General features: G+C 51.2%; 1 protein-coding gene and 1 pseudogene across 7 annotated transcripts in view; one reads left to right on the top strand and one right to left on the bottom strand.

The window, feature by feature from the left end:
* SYN3 (synapsin III) overlaps nt 1-14659 on the top strand; it is a 400752-nt gene extending 386093 nt beyond the window's left edge. For 6 of the 7 annotated variants that reach the window (XM_036236074.1, XM_036236076.1, XM_036236073.1 and 3 more), the window contains 5 exons: nt 406-508; nt 4688-4822; nt 5679-5766; nt 10736-11027; nt 14261-14659. In XM_036236074.1, the coding sequence (XP_036091967.1) occupies nt 406-508; nt 4688-4822; nt 5679-5766; nt 10736-11027; nt 14261-14393 (751 nt within the window). In that variant the 3' untranslated portion in view covers nt 14394-14659. Of the gene's footprint in view, nt 1-405; nt 509-4687; nt 4823-5678; nt 5767-6042; nt 6243-10735; nt 11028-14260 lie in introns of those variants that run through there. The other variant, XM_036236079.1, reaches the window with a different exon arrangement.
* On the bottom strand, nt 10452-10569 carry LOC118614101 (annotated as a pseudogene).
* Nucleotides 14660-20483: the final 5824 nt, after the last annotated feature.

Genomic DNA, 20483 nt, shown 5'->3' with positions numbered 1-20483 from the left:
CTGGATGCGGGCAGGGCCAGCGAACCACTACGGTGGAGCCAGCGAGGCGGGGCTCTGGGGTGGGGCCGGGGATGCCGCCGGCTCTTACCTTCTTCCTTCCTCTCTCCTGCCTGCCTGGCTCCCTTCTCTCTCTCCCTCTCTCTCTCTCTGTCTCGCTGTCCATCGACGTGTCTGCCTTTTTTATTTTTTTACGTTCTGTCCCTCCCACTGCCTCTCTGTCTCTCTGTGTCTCCGTCTCCTCCTGTCCCTCTCTCTCCATCTCTGAATGGGTTCCCGTGTGTCCCTGTCCCTCCCGCTGCCTGTTTTTCTGCGTGTTTCTCTGCGTCTCTCCACCTCTGCCTTCTCCCGCTCCCCCTCCCCTGCCGTCTCCCCTCTGCACTCACGTCTGTCTGTCCATCCCTGCAGGTACAGGCTGTGGGTGGACAGCTGCTCAGAAATGTTCGGCGGCCTGGACATCTGCGCCGTCAAGGCCGTCCACAGCAAGGACGGCCGAGACTACATCATCGAGGTGAGGGGGGAGGCGGAGGTCCTCCTGGCTCGGTCCAGCGGAAGGAACCCAATGCGGTGTCCCGCATGATCAGCTGTGTCGTGACCCGTGGGTGGCGGGCAGCTTCCAGAGGCTTCCCGCCCACCTCCCCACCCCCACTCTCAGCCGCATCTAAGCCCTTGTGCCCAGGCCTTCTGAGCTGGGCCTTCAAAGCTCCAGGCACGAGGTCTGACAGTGTTCCCTAACTCAAAGGCCCATGGTGGGGCAAGGCCATCAGCAAGATCCTGTCGCATTGGGCCTCTCAAATTTTCTCAGTGTCCGACTGTGTAAAGTCACTGTGCAGAGCTTCCATCGACTGTTCACCCAACAGACACGTCCTTCCGGGCTCCCATGGGCTAGGCATGGGTGCGGCTCCGGGGCCACAAAACAGACGTGGGATGTGCAGCCTGGCGGCGAAAAGGACGATAAGCAAGCAATAGCAGGGCACTGAAGGTTGGGGAAGGGGACGTGGTCCCGCAGGGGTGTGGCTGACTGGAAGGACAGATGTGGGGACAGGAATTGTAAGAGAGAAGTTCGAGCGGGGTGAGGGTCCTTCCAGGAGCTGCCCCACAGCCCTCCTGCAGCCGGTGACTCTCAGGGGGCCCCGACCCCTGGCCGCCCTCCAGGACCATCGCCCACCTGTCGCTGTAGTCCTGTGCCCTCCCCCACCGCCACCAGCTTCCTCTCCGTGCTTCTCCCGATCCCGCAATCCCCCGCTCCCCTCCCCGACTCCTCTGTGCCTCTCCTGGGCCCGCACCCTCCTCTCCCCTCTCTTCGAGGCCCCTTCCGTGTCCCCCACAATCCCAGCTCACGACTCTGCACTGCCTTCCCCTCAAAATGCCCCTCTGGCCTCGGGGTTCTCCCTTCTCCCCAGGTTCCCATCGGCTCACACACACACACCCCCTCCCCAGAGCCGCTTCTGGTGCTGGTCGCCCGGCAGCAGAGGGCAGCGCGGACGCTGGACCAGGACGCGGGAGGGAGAGCCCTGCGGCTGCCCGGTCCTGGAGAAGCACATGGCCGGAGACCTCCGGAGCCGGCTCGTCTCGCGTCCCTGGGACTCCTGCTGCAACGGGACCAGGAGACTCGGCGGGCGCGGGGAGCCGGCTCAGAGGCATTCGCACCGCGCCCAGGGAGCGGCCGCCCTTGGAGGCGAAGGGGAGCGAGTCCCCGACGGGCGGTGGACGCGGCCCCCTCACCTGGAAGGGCCGGGCGGCCCCCACAGAGGAGCTGCCTCTGCACTCGCGGGTTCGGTCCCCCTCTGGGGACAGGGTCCCCTCAAGGGCAGGAGCGAATGGCTTTTGCTCTGGTGGCCACCACACCTGAAATCCCCCCTACCCCGTGGCCCTTCCCGAAGGAGACGTTGAAGGGGCCTCGAGCAGGACGACCACCCTGCGCACCTGCGTCCCAGCCGGGGCCAGGCTCTTCCAGGCTCTTCCCCGGAGGAATGAGCCCCACCTTCCTGAGGCACCCCCAGGGCTTCAGCCCAAGGCCAGGCGGAGGGCCCCGGGCCTGGGGCAGTGCATCTCTTGAGACCCCTCCTGGCCCCTCCCAGAGCTCCTGCGTAGAGAGGCGATTGCAGGCAACAGAGGAGCGACTCTCCCCTCCCCTCCGTCCTGTGAGCTCAGCCCCTTCTCCCTGCCTAGCACCCTCTCTGCCCTCCTGTGCTCCTGCCTCTCTGAGTCTCCACGACTTTCAGTCCTAGGAAACAAAATTCTGTGCTCATGGGCCCAGGCTCCCTGCCTCCAGACACTCAGAACGGTCAGGGATGAAAGATTTCTCATGTTTAAAAAAAAAAGCAAACTTAGAGTTTGGACTTCAAAAAACAAAAAGAAAAAAAAAAACTCAAAAATGTTCCAGAGGAGGAAAAAAAAAGATGACTTTTTCAGATGGTATTTTTCTCTCAGAAACATTGCGGAGTTGTTTTCCTTGCTTCTGGGTTTAGGGTGGAGTCGAGGGAGATGAGGAACTTGCTACCAGGAAGATAAAAGGTATTTTTCCTCAGTCTGGAAAAGAAGGCAGAAGAGATCCAAAAACACCGATCTCTTCAGCCGCCTCTGTGGTGAGGACATTAAATCTGTGTGACATGTTTTGTGAAGATCCTCAAAGGGAAATGTTCAGGGGGAAGACCCTTGAACTTGTCCTCCATGACCTGTCCTGCGAATGGCATTGCTCACTGGAAAAAATGTTTCCCCTGGGGAGACCCAGAGTGTCCACTTCCTTGGGCCGTGTCCACCATGGGGATTCCAAAATGCCTGACCTCGGGTTCTTTGTGGTGGCTGTTTTCCACTGCAGGGAATGTAGGAAACAGAACCCAGAACACAGAGAGGTGGGCAGGGTCAGGGGGAGAAGGGGCAGGCCTGTGTACATTTAGATGAGCTCCCCAGTCATCACCCAGCTCAGCCCACATTGACTGAGAAACTGTCCATGTGACAGGTACTGAGATCTGGGATGACAAGGGCCCAGGCCCAAACCACAAGGAGCTCAGTCTGAGGGCAGTTTTCAGGGCTGTACTAGAGCCATCATTCACATCCTTGAGTTTATCTTTCAGCTTCCCAACCACAGTGGGTGCTTTAGACTCCAAGGCCCTTAAAAGTCCCAGTTGGAAGGGTCTTCACAGCTGCCCAAGCCCCTCAGCTTACAACTGAGAAAAACAGTGAGCCCACAGAGGAAAGGTGACCTGCCCAGCATCACACAGCAAGCCCGCAGAAGAACCTAGTCTTGGAACCCAGGTTTCTCGTCCCTAGTTCTTACCCAGAGAACTGTTTCGGTGCTTGGGGAGAAGTAGCAAGACCATGGCTTGCTGGCCACGTGTCCTTGAACTTACCACTTCTTTGACCTCTAGTTTCCTCATCATTGAGATGAAGGTAATAGCAGCACTTGCCTCAAAAAGCTCTTCTGAGATTTGTGTGAGATCATCCACACCTAGCGCTGAGAACAGTGCCCGCCTGGCACGTAGTAGGTGCTCAATAAAAATAGCGCTTATCAGCCTCCCTATCATTAAGAACAGGACTTATCGCAAGGACTTTTCATTCCCCCCATTCAATGGGTGATTTCCAAGGGCGCAGTGGTTTAACGGGCCACAGGGCTCATCCGCGGGGCCTCGGAGTCTGGTTAGGGAGAGGCGAGCTCAGGGGACACGACGGTGCTTCGGGCGAAGCCCTCCAGCAGGGCGACGGGAGCCAGGGCAGTGGGAGCACAGACAAAGGTGGCTTATCAGAGCTTGCTCAGCCAGAGCTCAGGCAGAGAGGGCTTCCCAGAGGACGACAGGCCAGGTGTTTGCTGATAGGTGAGCTAGCCAGGTAAAGAGGGAGCTGAGGGACCGGCGTACATAGCACCTAGTCGGGAGCAAGAACCTCGGGAGCCCAGAGCTTAGGGAGAGGGAGACGAGACAGTGTACCTATAGCCCACGCCCCTTCCCAGACAGCCTGACATTTCTTAAGGCTACAAAGTCTCCATTCCCCAGGGGTGAAGTGGGAGGGAGAGGACCTGGATGCTGGGCCTGTGGGACCTTAGGCAAGTCCCTTCCCACCTCTGGGCCCCGTCCCCCAGCTGCAAAAAGAGCGGGGTGGGTAAACATGACCCGTCCCATGGTGCTTTGCCCCTTTGAGGAACAGCCTGCTCCCGGGGGAATGGGTTTCACGCCCAGCTATGTTCTGCCAGAGCCCTGGGGAGCGGGCCTTTGCTCGTCCCTCTTCTCTCTGAACCCCGCCAACATCTGCGTCTTTTTTTTTTTTTTTTTTTGGTCACAATCGAACCCCCGCCCCACTGCTTCCGGCTTTTTGGAAAGCCTTGCCCTTGGGCCAAAGTTCAGGAAGCCAGCCCTGACCTTGGGCAGGGGCCAAGGTGGGAAAAGAGAGGGCGGAGAACAGCTCCCCCAAAAAACAGGAGAAAAGGTCAGCAAAGGCTGCTTGGCCCTCTGTCGCATTTCTGTAGTCCAGAGAGTGTAGACTGCGTTGAGCTGAATACAGGGAGTTGACTTAGACTGAACTGCGGGGAGCTGGATGTCTCGGGAGGGGTCATTCCCAGCTGGAGGCGCTGGGCTGGGTGTTTTGCACGGAGAACATCGCCATCTAGTGGTCACTTCTGTGCTGAGCGCTGAGCCTGCTCTCCTGCCGGCCTTCCCAGGCAAGGGCGTCCCTCAGAAGGCGTTTCTCTCCGCAGGTAATGGACAGCTCGATGCCCCTGATCGGAGAGCACGTGGAAGAGGACAAACAGCTGATGGCCGACCTCGTTGTCTCCAAAATGAGCCAATTCCTGATGCCGGGGGGCACAGTACCCTCACCCCTAAGGCCTTGGGTAAGGTCCTCAAGAACAAAGGAGACTTTGTAGCCGTAAGAAATGTCAGGCTGTCTGGGAGGGGGCGGGGGGCTCTAGGTCCAAAGGAGGTATCCCCAGAAAGGCACCATCCTAGGGAGAAAAGAATGAGGTGCGGACGGAGGTGGGGCTTGGGGGAGAGCTTCTCCACCCTGCCCTGAGGGGCCCTTCCTCCCTCCACCGTTCTGGGAAGAAAAGCCTTGTCTCACATGGGCCCCTGGTGTCTGTGGACAGAGGTTATTAACGTCAGAGGTCGGTTGTCCCTCTGTGCCCTCCATCCTGGGCCTTACCAGGGAGCAGAGTGTGTGTGTCCATGTGTGTGTGTGTGTGTCCGTGTGTGTGTGCTGGCCGTGTACACACATGCCCTTTGTGCAAGCCCAGGGCACCAGTCAACAGAGACTGGTGTCTCTCATTTCCCCGCCCCCCAACTTTGACCAGCTCCCACACGGCTCCTCCCTCCGCAGCCCTCACCATGGATTGCCAGATCATTCTCCAGAGAATTTGCTAGCTCCCCAGCCTTCCAGTAAAGTAGATGTCAAACCCTGCTCCCCCTTTTGCCCACGAGAACTTGAATCTATGATAATCGACATCGGAGTAATGGTTGTACTTGGAGGGGCTGCTGGCTGAGAGGGGGCACGGGGCGGCCCTCTCCGCAGCAAAGGTTCTGTCCCAATCTGAGTGGTCACACCTGTGTATGCACATGTGCTGTGCACTTAAGAATTGTGCTCTCCATGTAAGTTTTGCTTCAATTATGCAAAGATCTTTGTAAATCCCGCTCTCCCACCCAGGAAGTACATGGCTGTGGTGACCACAACAGGCTTCTTTTCTCCTGCTCTAGGCTCCGCAAGCTAAACCAGCAAAATCCCCCGGGCCAGCCCAGCTGGGGCCTCCTCTGGGACAGCCCCAGGCACGCCCACCCACACAAGGTAGGACCCGCGACAAGCCCAGAGAAGTCACCCAGCAAGGATGTCGAAATGCGCTGAGGGATCCGTGTGTGATTTGCAGAAAGCAGTCTGGAAAAATCCTTCTTAATCCTCTATCCCCAGAATATGTGCCCTCGCTTTACATGCAGAATGAGTAAGACTGCAAGGTTTGTCACCCTCTTAAAGTCAGGGGGGAAAGACTGAGAGTAAATTTATTAAGCACCTCGGACGTGCCAGGCCCCGTGCTAGAGACCTTGCCATCTGTTTTCTCATTTTCAGCCTCCCACACACTGCAAGGAAAACATCGATGTTTCCTTTTCACAGAAGCGGATGCTGAGGCTTTGTCCAAGGAAGCAGGACAAGAAAATGGCAGGTTTACAAGTCTGGCCTTTCGGCCCTTCTAGAAAGTGTTCGTTTGCTAGCCACTGGTGGTGCCTGATTATAGATTTATGAGCCAACCAGCTAGAGGGAGGGAAAAAGAAAAAAAGAAGAAAAAGCAAACAGAACTTTACGTATTAACTTGTCGATTGAAATTCTTCCTCAAAAGATGTTCCAGCATTACTATTTAAATGACAGCATTTCTTAGGGAATGGAAAAACTATGGACGAGATGACAAGAAATCATGGCAATCACTAATCTTCTCTGAGAAGGTCCGCTGCCCGGTGTCCTCACACACCGGCCTGTGTCCCGTGTCCTCCCTTGCAGTCAAGGTCTCCCGGGCACAGTCACTGCTCCAGTGCCAGCTTGGAGCTTCAGAGCAGTTTTGCATCAAGGAGCCGGGCGGGGCAGTTTTGCAGCAGTTGTTTAAGGATTTGCTTTAAAACCTATCAGACAGAAAGCATCGCTATCACGTCGTGGCCCCCCTGAGTCGCTGTTATTAAAGTTAACAGATGCACCGCTTCCAGAGAAAATCAGCCTCGGGCATGTAAGGCTTCCTCTTCCACGGGTCTGAGACGAGATGCCCCCATTCATCTTATTTGTCTACACTTCTCTTCTTGCAAAAGCAGAAAGCAGCTAAGAAAAGGGAAACCGCATAATGTATATAACGGTGTACAAACGAACTCTGGGGTTCTTCAGCAGATAAACATGTGTTGAATCTACTTCCATGGCCCGGTACTTTGCAGTCTTGGGCGAGTTATATCACTCTTCTGAGCCTCGGTTTCCCCAATGATAAAGGAGGAAATCACAGCCCCCCTTTTTAAATAAGAGAGCCTGTGCATCCGATAATGCAGGTGAGGCGTCCAGCACAGAGGCGCTTAGTAGGCGTTAGCTCCTACTACTAATAGCTGACCATCAATAACATTTATATAACTTTTACTATTTAAAATTTCCTACTAACGACCTGTTTCTTACTAACAATTGTAATCTACACGTTGTTCTTAATGATCATCATTGACGATCCTCATAACTAACACGGCCCCGCTGCCCTCCTGCCCGGCGATAAATGTTCAAAAATGACTTATTCGTCGCCCTGCGAGGCTCCTGCCTGTGCCTCGGCCCTACCCTTTCCTTCCCACTCTGCCCAGGACTCACTCTTTAAAACACAGTTGCACGGAGCACTTTTAAAACAGAGAGCTACTGTATTCTGGTTTCCTCTCTGGGCCAGAGTAGAGACATGCTTGATAAAGAGATATTATTTTAAGGGACATGAGGCTAAACACACTTTCGGTGAGTTGAAAAACAATCCATTTAAAACCAGTTAAGATAATTAAAGAAAATGCTTGTCGAATTAACATTCGGATTAAAAATAACAAGGCTAATTTAAAAACAATGCTTTCATTGAGTTCTCAAAATAACGAGATCACATTATTAACTTGTTTTTGAACTCACTGTTTATTTTCAGCTCAGTAAAAGTGAAGCTTTATTTTAATAAGCCTCATCGTTTTTAGCACCCATCTTGTGCTTAGGCAAATACTCTCTATATATAAGTTAATGTTTTTTGTATGTGCTCAAATAAAAAGTGCTAAGTTGTTTGCTTTGCCAAGAAGCTGAAAGAAATAACGCGGGTGTCTCTTGATGAATTCCAGGTGGACAATAGGGGACTCAGTGAATGAGTGAGTGTCTGGATTTTCCAAGATTTTATCGGGGGAGGGTGGGGAGAGGAGACAAGATAAAAGTAGAAAACAGATGTTTTCTTTGACCTGCAATGAGTTGAACCAAAAAAGGAAGCCAACATTTTAAAACCTAGATTTGCAGCTTCTCCTGATAGAGCCTGAGCTCTAGAAGCAATGGGCCTGAATTCCTACAGAGCAGCTGTCCCCTGAGGTTTAGTCACAGCTGCCCGCTGGACAGAGCAAGGACTCGCCCATCAGCCTCAGGTCCCCCACCTCCCCGTTGTCCCCGCCACAGAGACGCAGCGTCAGTTGCAATTTTCTTTATGCTGCGTCTCTTTAGAGAAATAGGTGTCCGGACTATGTTTTTATCTCAAATGGGAATTTTTTTTTAAAGCCATGGGATTTTTCTGACACTCGCCTGCTTTATTTATGTAAGTACCTGCCCGGCCCTGCAGGTGTTTGTTTTGAGATACACGAATCCTCCGATCTACTGTGAGGCACGGCCACGGAAGACGTAAAGAACGAATTGAAGCCGTGTGCAATCAGCTGCTGGATGGGGCCGCCATTCGGTCCCACTCAGACAGTGCGGCGGGCCCCCGAAAACGACCCGAGTGGGAGGGACGTTTGACGGCTGCTCCAGCGACCTCCTTCTACAAACAAGGGCCCAGAAGCCCAGAGAGAAGGGACTTCCCACAGTCAGCTAACGCACTAACGGCAAGGCCCGAGTCAGGACCTGGGGCTCTTGGTGCCAGTGTGGTGGCAGGGCCACCGGGCATGAAGAGGCCATGCCCTCTGCAGAAGTGACCATCTGAGGCCATGACTCAGGGGGACGTTGGCTGAAATCTCGTCCGCGATCCCCTTGCGCCTCACTCAGAGCCGCCTCCACTGAAGGCGAGCACCTTTTCTTAATTCACACGAAGATGCGAGGACTCAGGCCAGCCCCGTGTGGTGTGGTAAAAGGAAGGAAGGAAGAAAAGAAAGACAGGACTTTTGAGTCAAAAAGATCTAGGTTTGAGTCTTGGTTTTCCCCAATATTGAGCAAGTCACAAAGTACCTGGGACTCAGTTTCTTCGTAAACACGGAGCTGTTGATGATGCCTGACCCAGAGAGGTGTTGTGAGGATGCCCAGCCCAAGGCCGGGACAGGACCGGTGTTATGTCATGTCGCTGTCAGGAGAGACTGGGGAGGCTTGAGCAAGCGGAGGCCACATGGTGGAAGGGCTACAGAGATGGGCCGAGGCCCCTTCTAACCCTCAGCCTCCTAACCTCTCTAAAGTGGTCTCAACAAACGCATGGTGAGAATACCACGGGGCATTACCCACTGTCCCCGGAGCAGGTGGATCCTAGGGAGAAGGGACCAGCAGGCAGCCAGCCTATCTGCACCCCAGATTTGAGGGTGAGGAGGGTGCACCTTGGAATTCCACTAGAGGTCACTTCTGGGTGGCTAAGACATCCCAAGCTTATGATGCCCCTTTGCTTGCCAGTGACTATGTGCTCTGTGCAGTGACAGGGGGAAGCCAAGATCTTCCGTGAGCTTGTGGCCACTCCTAGTTCTGACACTTGATGAGGCTGGCTTCCACCTCAGCGGGATGAGAAGAATGGTGTCTTCCCTACCAGCCTCTGTCTGAGTCAAACGATATATTGCTTTTGAAAGTTCTTAGAAAAGATGAGAGAGCAATCCATGAGTTAAGGATAATTCTTTGCATTGTTTCGAAAGTAATACATGTTCACTGTGGAAAACATCAGCGTGCCAAGGAAGAGAATTAGCGTCCTTCATAAATCCCACCTCTTTTGTAATCATCGCTCTGTGACTCAAGACTCAAAGCACGGTGAGCATATGCCACGCTTTGCCTCACCTGGGGCCCGTTAGAAACGCGGATCATGGACCCTGCCTGTATTAGTCAGCTCGGGCTGCCGTGACAGGACACCGTGACCGAGCGCCCGGCAGACGTGTACCTCTCACAGTTCTGGAGGCTGGAAGTCCAAGATCAGGATGCCAATGGGGTGGAAACTTCTCTCAGGCCACCTCCCCAGAGTGTCCTCACACGGCCTTTCCTCTGCGGGCATGCCCGTGGCGTCTCTGTTCTAAGGACACCTGGCCTACTGGGTTAGGGCCCCACCCTTAAGACCTCGTTTAACAATAATTAGCTGCTTTAGGGCCCTATCTACAAAAATAGTCACATTGAGGGTTAGGACTTCAACATATAAATTTGGGAGGAACACAATTCGGTTCGTAACACCACCTGAACCTCCTGGATCAGACCCTTTACTTTGACAAGGTGCCCCTATGACTCGTACGCACATAAAAGTTTGGGACACACCGATTTTAGTGTATAACCTTCCAGGCTTTCTTTTTTTACATAGCTTTATATATGCCAAAATGCAAAAAAAAAAAAAAAAAACACCTGTACGGCACTATTTTATAAGCTGCTCGATTTTGTTCGGCAGTATTTATTTAGCAGACATCTACAATATCCCATTTTATTTAATATTATTCTGCCACATGCAGGATGACCACGGCATATTCTATCATATGGATGGTTTTTTTTTTTTTTAAGGCGAGGCAACACTTTGTTGACCTCACAGATTGCAAGGACCTTGTCAGCTTATAATCCCTTAATTTTTTTATTTTTTACACCTACAGCACCTGGTCTTCCTAGGTGGTCTCCCATCCAAGTACTAACCAGGCCGACCCCGCTTAGCTTCCAAGATCGGACAGGATCGGGCCTGTTCAGGGTGGCATGGGCGTTAACCGCATGTTTCTTGATGTTCCTAAGTATCTAGGCATTTATATTGCCTTCAATTCTTTACCGTTATAAAAAAAAAAAAAACACTGTAGTAAAAATCCTTGAAGCAACATTCGCGCAGCCATATTTAACCCAAGAAAAACTTGAATGTAATAATTTTTTCGCCCTGTAGGGGGCCCTCGCCAAGCTCAGTCTCCTCAGCCGCCGAGATCTGGAAGCCCCTCCCAACAGCGGCTCTCCCCGCAAGGCCAGCAGCCCGTGAGCCCCCAGTCCGGATCCCCGCAGCAGCAGAGATCGCCGGGTTCTCCACAGCTGTCCCGGGCAGCCAGTGGCAGCTCTCCAAACCAGGCTTCCAAGCCAGGCGCCACCCTCACCTCGCAGCCGCGGCCCCCCTTGCAAGGCCGCAGCCCCTCCCAACAGGGTGAAGAGCCCAAGAAGCCAGCACCACCCCACCCCCATCTCAAGTAAGTGCTTTGGGACTGGGAAGGGTATAGGTGGAGGTGCGGCGTGGGCAGAGCTGGGCTGCCTCGAGGTCAGAGACTCAGAGACAAAGGCCCACTTGAGGCCTCACCCAGGCTTTAAATGGGTGGAAGGAGGCCTAGAGGATGGAATTTGGGGTGGGGCAGAGGGCCCAGCAAGGCAAGAATGTAGATCGGGCCCCGCCATGATCCCCCAGATATACATGCGTTGGTTATCTCTCGCCGCGTAACAAACTACCCCCAAACTTAGCGGCTTCAGGAAACAACCGCTTTAATTGTTCGTAATCACTCAGTTCAGCGATTCGTTCCGAGTTCGGCTCAGCTGGGAGGTGCTTCTGCAGGTGTCTCCTGTAGAGTCACCAGATAAAACACAGGGTGTCCCGTTAGATTTGAATTTCAGATAAATAATGAATCATTCTCAGTGTAAGTGTGTCCTCACGTATCGCATGGGGTATACTTACGCTTTAAAAAGTATTTGTTTTTCATCTGAAATTCAGACTGATCTGAGTGCCGTGTATCTTTATTTACTGTATCTAGCAACCCTAATCTCCCGGGATCGCTCATAACGCTACAGTCATCTGGCAGCTTAACTAGGGCTGGGTGATTCTAGAAGGCCTCACCAGCACATCTGGTTGCCGGTGCTGGCTGCCGGCCGGGTCTCTCTCTCCTTCCACGGGCCTCATCGTCCAGTGGGCTGGGCGCAGCTTCCTCACGTGGTGCAATTATATTCCGAAAGGGCCAAAGTGGAAGCCGCAGGTCCTCCCGAGGCCCAGCCTTAGAAGCCTCACCATGTCGCTTCATTCCGTCGCGTGCTTTTTGGTCAAAGCGCGTCGCGGAGCCGAGCCCAGACTCAAGAGCTGGGAAAACAGACTCGATGGGAGGACCTATGAAGTCATGTTGCAAAAGGCCAGACTGCAGGGACGGGAAGAATTGTTGGCCATCATTTTTGTAAACAGCCTACCACAAGATACATATGCACATCCTCTTCCCTCTCAAGCCCATCTCTTAGTTTAAGGTCGGAAAGAGAGGTCCCGAAGGAGTGTTCTTCGGAAAACGTCTCCCTTCCTTAAACCATAAACACCAACATTGATCACCAATTTTCACATCTACTATCTCCTTAGTATGTGGCAAGCACTTTACCTAGCTGGTTGGTTTTTTTTTTTTTTTTTTTTTAATTCTCACAAGCTTAGGAGTTAATAACTATTATTTTCCCCACTTCAAGATGGGGATAATATTAAACAGGAGAAAGATTAAATAACTTGCCAACATTTCCACTGTTATTAAGTAGAAGATCTAAGATTGAACACAAGACATTTAGTCCATGGATTATGCTAACTATAAATTTTTAAACAGGTAATACATTCACATGGCACAAAGATCTAAAGGTATCGACTGTGTCGAAACTGTGCATTGAAAAACCTGACTCACGCCTCATTCCCATCCAATGCTTTCCTGCCCTCTGCTCCCCAGAAGTAACCCCTTTTGTTAGTTCCTTGTGTTTCTCCAGTGTTTTCTTATGCAAATAAAAATATATGTTCTCATTCCCTCCCACCATGCACTTTTTTACACAAACGATGGCATTCGCTCTCCATACCAGTCTGCTCCTTGATTTTTACATTTAACAATAAACCCTGGAGCTCTTCCACACAATTCACTAAAACGGTCTCTTTTTCACGACTGTATGGTATTCCACTGTATAGCGGTCATATAATTTATCTAACCAACCCACCATAAATAGAAACTTGGTTTGCTCTTACCAAGAAGGCTGCAGTGAATAACCTTGAGCACATGCTGTTTCTTGTGTGCAGGATCATCTGCAGAGAAAATACCTGAAGTGGTACTCTTGGGTCGAAGGATAAATGTACTTTTGGTTTGATAGACATCAGCAAGTAGACCCCCAGGCAGTGTGGCTCAGTGGTCAGCAGCCCAGACTCTAGAGTCAGACTGCCTGGGTTCAGATTCCAGCTCTACCACTTAAAAGCTGCATGACCTCGGAAAAATTACTTCACCTCTCTGTTGAAGTTAACACAACTTTGACTTCCTCACCTGCAAAATGAGGACAATATTGCTTCCCCGCCCAGGGTTATCATGAGGATTAGAGGCACAGTTAGTGTTTCTTTGCTGGCACAGTATAGCACATCTGTGGCAACCTTACTCCATGGGAAAAGAGTCAGCCCAGCTAATCACAGGACAAGCCAGGGCTTTGGGACTTACGGCAGGTTTGGACACTGACCTTACAGTAATCAAGCTAGAAACACTTAGATCTCCCAGGCTGTTGTGCTAATGTATTTTTTGGTTCCATTCAAGTCAGCAGATACTTCTCAAATGCTTACTCTGCCCCTAGTCCTGAATAAGACCCTGTGCGAAATAAGCGATTTAAGGGGTAAAAGAGCGTCTCTATTTTGAAGGGCATTTTGATCTTTTATAGTGATGACAAGACTGTGTGTGGATCTCCTGAACTGTGACATATTTATATCATCTCTTTCTCTGTCACCTCCACTCGACTGTGGGTCTCTTAAGAGCAGGGCTTGAATTCTATTCATCTCTACACCTCTGCCACCTAGTACTGAGCTGTGGTTCAAACAGCAGGTACCGTGAGGATTCCAAAATGGGCTGGAATCAGCAATGAGGGCTTCAGAGAGGAGGTAGGAATGGAATCCCAGAGTGACAGAGCCAGAAAAAGCCCTGAAGGTGGGCGAGACAGACACCCCCACACTGATGAGGTAATGAGGCCCTTAGCGCCAGATTACTTGCCTGAGGCCAGAGGGGACAGATGCAGAAGGGGGTCCAGAACACAGGCCTCCGTGTGCCGGAGAATACAGGAGGAGCAGCCACACCTGACGTTGACACAGCACTTCACAGTTTACGAAGTGGGTTTGGACACATGGGCAGGAAAGTAGTCAAGTCACCCCAGTAAGGCCCGCCAGCCGAGCAGCCTGGTTTAGTGGGGGGAAATGCGCGCTTTGGGTGCCCCACTGTTACTTCAGGTGAGCCCAGTTTCTGTATCTGAAAAAGGAGGAAGCCATAACCACCCTGCCAATTAAATAATGCGTGCAATTCACCCAGGATCGCGTAAGCGTTGGAAGGCCTGGTTCCTGGCCTTCACCTCCTCGTGATGACCAGGCTCACCCACCTGGCCTCTGGGCAAGCACCTCGCGACTCATTTCCCCGAGTTCCAGGTCTCGTCACGCGCCAAGTCCCCTGCCTTTCTGTTTCAGCAAATCCCAGTCCCTGACAAACAGCCTCAGCACGTCCGACACGTCCCAGCGCGGGCCCCCGAGTGAGGATGAGGCCAAGGCCGAAACCATCCGCAACCTGAGGAAGTCCTTCGCCAGCCTGTTCTCCGACTAGCCCTGTGCCGTGGGGCGGAGGGCCACGCTCTGCGGGCCCCTCGCCATCCTGCCTCATCGTCCTTCTCGGCCTTGTTCCTGACGGGAACAGAATGGAGGGCCTGAGAACACACCTTCTAAATGCCTTTGACCCTGAACTGAGTATCGATACATGCCCCCACTTTCCTTCACCGTGACATTCCAGCATCGTCCGACTGAGCAGTGGGCCTTTGAGAGCCTCCAGGTTCCTCAGAATGGGCCTTGACGACAGGCGGCACCTGCCCACCCCGATGCTTGCTCCCCTGCCTCGGACAACCCAGTGAGACGTCTCTGTGTGGCTAGTTTTCACATCTCTTGTTAGTGTCTTGCTTGCCTTTGGGAGAAGGCCCCTCTCGGCCTCGCCCCACCCCCATCAAACGCAGACACTGCTGTCGGACCTCAGCAATGTGGGAGGCAATAATCTTATGACAGTGTTTTGCAAATAAAAGGAGAGAAGCCCAGCCAGGTGAACAAGTCACCTGCCCACGCTAGTTCCATCCAGGCTCAAGAGACCGCCCCCCAGGCCAGGCAGGCAAAGGCCCCATCACGCCTGGCCACCAGTGGGATCTTGAGGCCAAAGGAAAGAAACCAGATCCTGTGTGACAAAGTGGGGCCTTTCAGAACACAACAGAAAGAGAGGGAGAAGGAAGGAAGAAAAGAGGGAGGGAGGGAGGGAAGGAGGAAGGAAGGAAAGGCAAGGAAAGGAAAGGCAAAGGAGGGAGGACAGAGAGAGAAACTCTGGGAAGCTGCTTGCACCCAGAATGGACAGCCACGAGTGGACCACAGGCTCTCTCAGGAATCCTCATTCGCTCCCAGAAGAGGAAGATGCCCTCGACTTCCCAAGGAAGGACCTAGGTTAAGGCTTCTCACCCGTCCTGTTACATCACCAGGGACTCGCTCTAAAGTCCCACCAGGAACGTTTCCTCCTCAGGGATGCAGGAGGAGCCAGAGAGAACGGGCGGATCAATGACGTGGGGTCAGAACACACGATGATAGTAACTGCTAGGTCAGCATTTTCGCAAACTGTACAGCGTTTGGTAGGTAACTCAGTTACAAAGCGTTCCGTGGCCAAACGTGTTTAGGAAACGCCGTTTGCCTGTTTTTCTTTTGAGATTGGTAGGCTTTTGGGATTCCCGCAGTGAAGGTGTGTTAGCTTTATGTTTAACCCAAACTTGACTCAACAAGTTAACTGCAGAGCTGGAAAACGTACCCCCGATTCCCCCGCCAGTGCTGTTTCCCCTACATCAGACTGCCTCCCCGGGGCCACGTGGGAGAGGCGGTGCCCCACGTCACCGAGCACCTGGTGCTAGAAACATTGTAGGTGCCAGAACCAGCCTCCTGGTCCCAAAAAGAGGCCAGGGGATCAGGACAGAGCCATGTTACCCCCATGCAGCCTGAGACATGTCCGCCCTTCACTGTTCACAGGGGAGGGAGGGAGGGAGGGAGGGATAACTGAGTGACCTTGGCCTGGAGCTATAAAAATGAGAGAAAACTTGTAGGGCAGGGGTAACACCACAAAGGCCACATGTTTTAGGAGATTAAGATCACGGAAAATACCCGAGGCAGTCGGCACTTTTCCGTGGTGGAGAATAAGTTGGGAAGAAGCCCAAACCACCTCACCCGCTTCTCATTTAGTGATAAAATACAGCTAGCTCAAGCAGACGACAAATCGGCAATAGGCTAGACCACGCTTCTCAAAGGGTGGGCCGTGGCCAAGAGCAGAGCTCGCTTCATTTCAGACCAAAGGAGTCAGAATTTCTGGTCACAAGGCCCAAACCTGTAACTGTGTCGGTCTCCGCCAGTGCTCTGCACGCATAGCGATGTCAGACCAGCGGCCTGAGCCGAGCTGTGTGTGAGCTGAGTGTGAGGAGGCTTGACACGAGGAACAGCCTTGGTGCGGATTCCTTAATGGCCAGGGCCCCACTCCTTTGGTGGGCAAAACTAGAGGCTCCGTGAACAATGGCCGGGCGGCTTAACTTTTCCCATTTTCCTACATTGTGTCCCTTGTCCCTAAAAACGTCTCAGCATCTAAACTGTGTCTCCCAGACAGTCCCACTACAGTAGCACAGACTCCCTTACGAGGCCGGGCCTTTATCTTGATTTTCATAACCGTGCACCCGTAAGCTGTGGCACGACGCTAGTTTGTAACCCACACCCATGGTCTGTGTGAGAGTGGAGAGCACGAACGCTCTTGTGGAAACCGCAGACCCCCCCACGGGCCGGTCCTCACATAGGCTAGCACGTTCCTTCCACACAGCGAACCTTAATAGCTGACATTTTCAACACGGGGAAGGACAAGGAGCCAGGGCGAGAGGGGAGCCGCCCTGGAGAGATTCTGGAAGGTTCTGTTTGTTGGCTCTTTTGCTTCATTTCACCACTTGCACCCAAAGAAAGGCTAGCATTTTCCCTCCGAGCTGAGTTGCCGAGGCCAAACCGCGACAATGATCTGTTTTGTGCCAATGGGTACACAATGAGTAGGATTTAAACATGCGGCCTCAGGGGACACCTCCGCCAGCCAGAGAAAATAACTTCTTCCAGCTCTTCCTCCTGGCAGCCTGATAAAATGGCTCCGTAGATTAATTAGATGTTTAATCAGCTTTCCAGGGACACGGGGACATAATCCTCTCAGCCATCAAGTCCCTACGTTCTCTTGTTCTCATCATCGCCACACCCTCCCCCAATGTGCGGTCTTTGGCACTTAGCAATACCTCTCCACAATTTGGGGCCATGGGTCTTCACACACCCCAGGAGCCTAGACGTCCACTACCTTCTAGAAGGTTCCATTTGCATTTGCTGTGAAAGGAGTTCACGGAGAAAGCAAGCTGATGCAGGCATCTCGTCAGTGAGCTAGTGGAGTAGAGCCGAGAGCGCATCTCTGGGGCACACAGTAGGTGGTCAGGGCATGTTTAGGATGGATGTAAAATGTAAACAAAGTGATAAGATTGAAGGAAAAGGCTATTTTTCTAAGGATGTCAGTGCGAAGAAGTCATTTGCCCAGGAATAAAATCGAACCAAAAGAGGTTAGTGAAATGAGATTAGAGGCTGAAGAAAATCTGTGGCAGCTTTTTTACCCTCAGAAAGAGGTTTCAGACTCTAAACTGAGTCTGAAGAGGATGGGAGTCAGCAGAATCAGGGGCCCACGAGAAGCACCCTGTGGGGAGCATGGCCCACGTGGAAATGAGTTGACCGCACGGCTGCCACGGCCAGGAACCAAGTGTCAGCATCAGACAGGCTGTGCTGAGCAGAGCAGGACGATACCGAAGCCCGTGCAGTGAGACCCGGGACCAAGGCGTCCCATGGAGCAGCACACGGAGCACACAGGCCACAGCAGAGCCCAGTGGGAGCCAGCCCGCAGGCACACATAGTGACCTTTCAGGACCTGCCCGACAGTGCTGGAGAGCAGGCTGAGCCTGTGTGCTTTACCCAGCCTCATGAGACAGGTTGGTAGCTCATTTTGTTTTGTGTTTAGGATCGGTGAAAGGATGCAGGTTAGAGCCTGTTTAAGCTGGTGTGGTCAGGTCAGCCTCACAGGTGGAAGCAGTGACTTCATGATGCGGGAATGGCTCGAGGCCTAAGAGCACCTAAGAACACCTGGACTGGATGGTTTCCTTTATCCTGGAGAGCCAAGCAGCTGGCTAGGAACTATACTGACAAGTGTCAAAGCTGTCTTACACTCCTAAGCAGTCACTAATTAAATTCGGAGTTTTGCTCTAATATTTCGACTCCCATAGAAGGCAGCACGTTCGGTTTGGTCACAAATGGGAAGGCTGGGCACAAAGCAGGCCAGATCAGTCCATTAACCAAACATGATACATACAGAGCACAGGGGCTCCCTTGTGTTTCACACACGAAACATGCGGCCAAAATAAATGACACCTGGTCACTTAGATCTATATTCCTCTCTCTCAACTGGCAGACCGAGAGGAAAAGACGAACATGTCTGGGGAACGTTTTTGGAAATTAGGCATTCCTGTAACGGAAAACCGATCTAAAACTAAACATTCCTTCTACAGCGTGTGTATGTTCACCCTTTGAAATCCTAAATCCCTCTCATTATTTGTATTCTGATTGGTCCACCTTTTAATTTCAATTTTCCAAACACTCATGTTTTAAGCATTTACCCTCTGTGGTCTAGAGAGAGCAGAAGCAAGTTAACATTTCACACATTTTGCTATGAAATAGCAGAAATTAAAGTGCTATGACCTCTTGGGGAATCGCAGGAGAGACATTTAAGTCAGGATTTAACCTTTCACACGACCTGTTACTTCCCAGTAACATCCAGCCCACATCTTTCGCAGTCCACTGGAGACCATCTAAAGGCGCATTAACCACGCCTGTGCTTACAGCACAGCAGGGAACTGGGACCCGCCTGGCTTCTCTCAGAGGCTCTGGGATTTGGCAGCTATTGCCAGGGTAGGAGAAAGACAAAGCATGGTCCTGGGCCCTTGAGTATAAAGGGCAGAGGGCAGAGGGTCCAGCTCCATCAGAATAAGAATTGGAGGCATTAGGCTAAGCAGAGAGATCTCGGGAATTGGGAGAGCCAAGCAAGAGTGGAAGAGGACAGAATTCAACTGTTTTCACATCGTAATCACAAAATCACAAGTTGGAAAGAGGATACCTTCCATGAATTGATCTCATCATGCCAAACTGGATCTTTCATTTATAAACAAAGATGGTGGGGGTGGAGGAAGCAAGTTCCTGCTAATAAAAATAACTAAAGGGGGAGGGGGGAAGATATCGCAGTAAGTCATCAAGGCTACAAGCCTATGATGAAGAATGACATCCTACTAAAATGGCCCTCTAAACTACCTTCTTTCCATCACAGTATATAAAAGTGATGTCAGAAAATCAGTGATTGGGCTATTGCCAAACCATGATTTCGTTCTCATTATACACCAGCAATAATACACAGCTGAACAGTCTCCGCCTAATGAAAACCTGTAGGATTTTACAAGCTTCTAACTATAAAGTTAGCTATTCAGGAGGAAAAGCTTTGAGGCCTGTATTAAGAATTTAGAATAAACTATTGTAGGAGGACTGCAAATTTAGGTGTATGGCACACTGCACTGAGAGAGACTTATAACCCATGCCAGGAAGTCCGAGGCGAGTTTGGAGAGCAGCACCTGTGTCTGCAGGACACCAGCACTATTCGTGGACCTCTCGAGGACCACTCGAATATGACTGCACTCTGAAAACTCATTGCTTTATTCGGTGCTTTTGGTCATCACTATGTCTTCCCACACCCACTACACACACACACACGTTACAAGGACACAAAGAGGTATACTGGAGAATTAGGATCTATTTGGACCCATCAAAACTTCAAGGTGACTCTTTCAGCCCAGATTCAATAAAAGCCATATGGCATCTAGTGGACCCTTGTTTTAAAAAGCTGATCTATAATTTAGATATTACACAATACCACAGAATGTCAACAGCCCCAATCCTTAACCTATACATCAAGCTACTAAAGGTGACTTGGCCTCTGGAAAATCATATTGAATGAATTTTCTTCACTGTGATGGGAAAAAAAGACAATAGATATATAGCAAAAAAAATTTTCACATGTATGTAGGACTCAAAATATTCTTGCAGCACATAACATTCCAAGCCATTTCATTAAATGCAAAACAGATTTTTTTAAAAGCAGGAAGACATTGGCAATATTCTGAAATATTTTCTGTAGATACCAAGTGTTTTATTTCTGTGTTGTGATTCAGATTTTACTTTGTCACTATAGCATGTTTCTATAGTTGTTTATATAAGACATTTGTGTTTTGCCTTTTGTTGTAGGAAAAATAAATCTTGAATTTTATGTACTTTAAGTCTTAAAAGCAAAATATTCCTCAAATAAGAGGCTATCTTTGAAGATCAAGTACCTGACCAGCACTCAGAGCAGTAACACTTTGTTGTTAAAATATATCATCTACTCAGATTACAAGTTAGGCACCAAGTGTTCAAAACATAAGGGGAAAAAATCCACTCCAGAAGACAGAAACAACAGTCCCTATAATGCAGTGGTCAGTGCTGCTTGAGCCCAGAAGTTTCACCGCGGAAGCTGAGAGAACGCTAC

The sequence above is a fragment of the Rousettus aegyptiacus genome, unplaced genomic scaffold, assembly GCF_014176215.1.
Source record: "Rousettus aegyptiacus isolate mRouAeg1 unplaced genomic scaffold, mRouAeg1.p scaffold_m13_p_2, whole genome shotgun sequence".
Classification (NCBI taxonomy): domain Eukaryota; kingdom Metazoa; phylum Chordata; class Mammalia; order Chiroptera; family Pteropodidae; genus Rousettus; species Rousettus aegyptiacus.
Note: the sequence above shows the minus strand (reverse complement) of the source record. Positions and strands in the feature narration are given on the sequence as shown.